This window comes from Cibotium barometz, chromosome 41 (genome assembly GCF_041138505.1).
Source record: "Cibotium barometz isolate CiBa-2024 chromosome 41, ASM4113850v1, whole genome shotgun sequence".
In the NCBI taxonomy this organism is placed as follows: Eukaryota; Viridiplantae; Streptophyta; class Polypodiopsida; order Cyatheales; family Cibotiaceae; genus Cibotium; species Cibotium barometz.
In genome coordinates this window covers 29,501,957-29,507,078 of record NC_141086.1, presented here as the reverse complement: position 1 = coordinate 29,507,078, position 5,122 = coordinate 29,501,957, and the positions used below count along the sequence as shown (strand labels likewise).

At 42.6% G+C, this 5,122-nt stretch overlaps 1 protein-coding gene across 1 annotated transcript; it reads right to left on the bottom strand.

Annotated features, from left to right (window-relative positions):
- Positions 1-3,229: 3,229 nt before the first annotated feature.
- LOC147614839 (G-type lectin S-receptor-like serine/threonine-protein kinase At5g24080) lies at positions 3,230-4,871 on the bottom strand. Its single transcript, XM_086779989.1, has 3 exons — positions 4,128-4,871; positions 3,605-4,030; positions 3,230-3,523 (listed from the first exon to the last, which is right to left on the bottom strand). The coding sequence occupies exons 1-3, from the start codon at positions 4,869-4,871 to the stop codon at positions 3,230-3,232; spliced, it is 1,464 nt and encodes a 487-aa protein (XP_086636115.1).
- Between the last annotated feature and the right edge of the window lie 251 nt (positions 4,872-5,122).

Genomic DNA, 5,122 nt, shown 5'->3' with positions numbered 1-5,122 from the left:
GTTCTTCTTGTTTTGCTCATTCCATGATATCTCCAAAGAGTATTCTTCAAAACCAATCCTCATATCATACATGCTCTCACATTTCCATACATGTTGAGAGGGGTGTTCCCTACTACAAGATCTACCATAAGCATAAGGCTCCATATTTCACACCACACTCATATTCAAAAGCTTTGAGACCTGACTCAGCCTCAGCTCGTCTTATTAAACCTCATTTACAATATGAACATATGTACATGGGCATCATATAATGACTCGTCATAGCACTTAATCCCATGCATCTAGATTTGCATTTGATAGTCTCATATGCATGGTTTCACACCATAGACGTGCCATGGCACGACATCTACACGTACACAAGGTCCCACACATGAATGTGGAAGGGGTGGTGTGTGTGTGTGTGTGTGTGTGTGTGTGTGTGTGTGAGAGAGAGAGAGAGAGAGAGAGAGAGAGAGAGAGAGAGAGAGAGAGAGAGTTTATATGTATGTGCAAGAGAGTGTATATGTATGTGCAAGAGAGTGTATATTAGAAGAGTGTGTGAAGAGAGTGCATGTGCACGTGTGTAAGAGAGGGTTATGTCTATGCATGTGACAAAGACATAGAGAGAATGCATGTGAGAGAGACACACGCATACATGCATCTATGTGAGAGTCATACATATATGCATCTATGAGAGAGTCACACATAGACACATAGACACATGCACACATTTATACATACACATAGACACATGCACACACATATACATACACTGATGCATACACATGCACATGTATGCGTACACCTGCACACATAGACATATGCACACACATGCACATATGCATACACACATGTGCAGTACACACACACACACACACACACACACACACACACACACATGCATAGTCAGTACACACACATGTAAAAACTTACACATGCATAGATGGTCACCTACCTTGTCTTTTTCACAAAGCTTAACTAAACACATCATATTGTAGTGAATGCAAACAATTTGAATGACTCTAAGAGCTCATCATTGTTGACACACTATACAGCAACTCTCCATGGAATACATTAAACTCCACATTTTAAACCATCATTGTCTTTTCTTTAGGAAATTTTACAATGGATATGATTGAATATATTGAACTCCACATTGTAAAACACCTTTGTTTTTTCTTTATGTCACTACACCATGAATATAAATGAATTCATTGAGCTCCAAAAATTGTAAACCATGATTGTTTCAATATCTAATAATGATATATAGATCAATATCTAATAATGATATATAGATCAATATACATATAGTAAATATATAATAATACTATTATATATAAACACATTCACACACACGTACATGTACACACAGTCACACACATACGTACATGTAAACACAGTCACACACATAAATGTGGAAGGGGTGATGTGTGTGTGAGAGAGAGAGAGAGAGAGAGTTCCTATGTATGTGCAAGAGAGTGTATACGAGATGAGTGTGAGAAGAGAGTGCATGTGCACGTGTATGTGTGTAAGAGAGGGTTATGTCTATGCATGTGGCAAAGACATAGAGAGAATGCATGTGAGAGAGACACGCATACATGCATCTATGTGAGTCATACATATATGCATCTATATGAGAGAGTCACACATAGACACATGCACACACATATACATACACTGTATGCATACACATGCACACGAATACACGTGCACACAGACATGTGCACACACGCAAATATGCATACACACATGCACATATGCACACACACACACACACACACGTGTGCATAGTCGCTCACTCACACATGCTTGCACACATACACACGCATAGATGGATACACATGTAATCGCACACTTGCATACGTCATACATTTGTAAGCATGCCGTAGCAAAGCGCGGGTCACCTACCTTGTCTTTTTCACAAAGCTTAACTAAACACATCATATTGTAGTGAATGCAAACAATTTAAATGACTCCAAGAGCTCATCATTGTTGACACACTATACAGCAACTCTCCATGGAATTCATTAAACTCCACATTTTAAACCATCATTGTCATTTCTTTATGTGATTGAATATATTGAACTCCACATTGTAAAACACCACTGCTTTTTCTTAAGGTCACTACACCATGAATATAAATGAATTCATTGACCCCCACATTGTAAACCATGATTGTTTTTTTAACACTTTGTACACGATCGCCTTAAAACATTTTTACATCATGAAAAATATAAGGTGAAAATTGCAAAAAGAGGTCTTGCATATTTTCAAAATTTTTGTAGAATGGATTTTCACTAAAGGAAAAAAGAGAGGCAAATAAGTCGTTGAATTTTGGTAAAGAATAGTATATCTATAAGAAAGTAAATGATTTTCCAACCTTGGATGCTATCGTACATTCAATGTAGGGAGTCGACCTATCCAATGGCCAAAGCTAATTAGTTGAAGCTTGGTCGAAGGGTGCCAAACTAGCCCTCTCCTTATTGTGTGGCAAATCTTGTTTTCACTAAGCAAACTAATTCAAATGTTTAATGTACTCACTATTTTTGCATGGTGTAAATTGTTGCACTTTTATGACCTAATGTGGCACATTACCCAAATGAACTCCATACCATTTCATGTTGTTTTATCTTTTATCATTTTTTGAGCTCATGCCTGGATAAAATTAAGCATGCCATCTATACCGAGCCATGAATTCCATACTAAATATCATTAATATACACCCCCCAAAAAAAACTGAATTCCAAACCCTTACTGACCTCAAGGCCTTCACTACCAGTTTTATGTTACAAAGTCTCATAGATCCATTGCATTATTCACATAGTCTTTCTTGCTATAGGGAAAAAATATACAATATGTGAGGCACATGCATTAGGAGATGTGATGTAAAACGATATATGTGATGTAAATTTCACAAGGATTACAATTGGGCAATGACAATGCTCATACTTTACCATGTTTTCATTTTTTCAAAGACTTACTATGAGACTCAGGCCGGATTTAGTCAAGAGCAAGTGTGCTCCAAAGGGGTGATTTGTAAAGCTTGACCTAAAACTCTCAGCTAGTATAAGAAGACCAAACAAGAAAAACACACCTTTTTTTGTTATTGTGGAGCGCCCCAATGGAGGAAGACCTGATATCAAAGTGTGGGCTAAAGGAGATGAGTTGGTTGGTGAAATTGTTTTAAAATATACATACATATACAGAAATATGTGATGTGAAATTTAGCTAGTCTGAGGCTACCTGCTTGTTAATTATTGTGACTTGTCGAGGACGTGTGGGAACCTTGTAGGTACTGGCAGATGCTGGATTTGACACGAGACTGGGAGTAGGCTACGGTGGAGAAGGGGGCGTCCTCTAGTGGGATGCTTGATCCCTCCAGCCATTGCACCACTGTTCCAGCTGAAGGTCTCAAGCTGGGTTTCTCTTGGATGCACCACAATGCCACCTCTATCACCCTGCCAGCTTCTTTAGCGTAGAAGGCCCCCTGCAGCCGCTTGTCCACCAACTCCAGCTTCCTCCCCTCCTCACACTTCTTGGCGGCCTAGCTCGCAAAATGCCATTGTTCCTCGTCTTCTTCCACCACTGGTTGATTACTCCCTTGAGGTTGGTCTTCACTACTAACAGCATTTGCCACCATCAACAATGCCAAGTCTATGTTTTTCCGCCCGCCCACCATCTTTAGCAACACCATGCCCAAGCTATAGATGTCACATTTCTTGCTAATAGGTGCCATGCACCAAAACATCTCTGGAGCTATGTAGCCAGGAGTTCCCCTTAGGGCAGTCACCATGTGAGATGCATCCCTAGCCATGAGCTTGGCCAAGCCAAAATCGGCCAGCTTGGGCTCGAAGTCCTCATCTAAGAGGATGTTCTGGGGTTTGATGTCGAGGTGCAGGATGGTCTGTGGTGAGCAACCTTCATGTAGGTAGGCGAGGCCCTTGGCTATGCCTAGCGCCACTTTGAAGCGGCTGGCCCAATCAAGAAATTGCTCAGCCTTGAAGAGCCAGCGATCAAGAGAGCCCCTATCTATGTACTCGTAGACCAGCATCTGATGGGATGTCTCCCAACAGAAGCCCAGAAGCTGCACAGTGTTGAAGTGGCTGGTTCTACCCATGGTGGCCACCTCTGTCAAAAATCCCTTGGACATGTCGCCTCGGGAGGATGATGTCGAGCTTCTTCACTGCTATTTGCTTGCCATCGGGAAGAGCACCAGCATACACTGAACCCATCCCGCCTGCGCCCAACAATTTGTTGAACCCGTGCGTTGCCGTGTGCAATTCTTTTAAAGAAAACCTAGTGGGTAATGTACTGGGCAAGTTGAGCGTCTCATCCCCACCAAGGCTACTACTGTTGAACTTGATGCCCACACCTCTTCTAATGAATCTCCTGCAGCCATACAAAGCCAGAGCTGCTACACAGGCAACTAAAATGGCTGAGGCGGAAGCTAGGAGCACAATTACAGTCCGGCTCAGGCGATGTGAATGGGAGGAAGCTAACACACCAGTCCAGCTATGATGTTGTGAATGGGAGTCAGAAGTCAGATGTGCAACCTTCAAAAAAGCCGTGTAGGACAGGTTGTCACTCCTTCCAGTGACATTGAGAAGGCTCAGCCGATGATCTGTAATAGGGAAGCAAAAGGTATGGTTGTGGTTGAAGATTACACTGCTGCAATTGCAAGCAAACAAGCACATGTGCTTACAGCGCTCCACTGAGATGGCAGTGTTGTTGAAGATCTCACCAGAAAACTGAAAGATAGTGGCGGTGTTGTTGATTTGGAGGAGGTCCGCGCTGCCGCATTGATCTGGGGTCAAGGGGAGGGAGGCTTTACAGCCTTGGGACGCATCGTGCTCATCTATTAGTGTGAATCCAGTTGGGCATGTACAGTACATGTCGGGGGTCCACACACCATCGGGACGCCGGCACCCCAGGTCGTCTGTGGAGTCGCCATTTGCACATCTAATGTATTTGGCTGATAATCTATATAGGATTAAGGGAGACTGGCCCTCCCTCCACGTGGGCAAAGGAGGGGGGCCTATTTCAAAATAGTCCCTCCTCCTTGCAAGCGTGACATTTGCAAGCGTGATGTTCACGTTCAAAATATACTCACTCCTCCAGCGCGTCCGTCCGGGTCCAATCAGTT

Excerpts from the sequence above, each read along its gene's own strand:
- LOC147614839 (XM_086779989.1), bottom strand. The coding sequence starts at position 4,871 with ATGTACTGTACATGCCCAACTGGATTCACACTAATAGATGAGCACGAT. Across the intron at positions 4,031-4,127 it reads TCATCCTCCCGAGGCGACAT|ATGCTGGTCTACGAGTACAT; the intron begins GTCCAAGGGATT and ends ACATCCCATCAG. Across the intron at positions 3,524-3,604 it reads TGTTGATGGTGGCAAATGCT|GCCGCCAAGAAGTGTGAGGA; the intron begins GTTAGTAGTGAA and ends TTTGCGAGCTAG.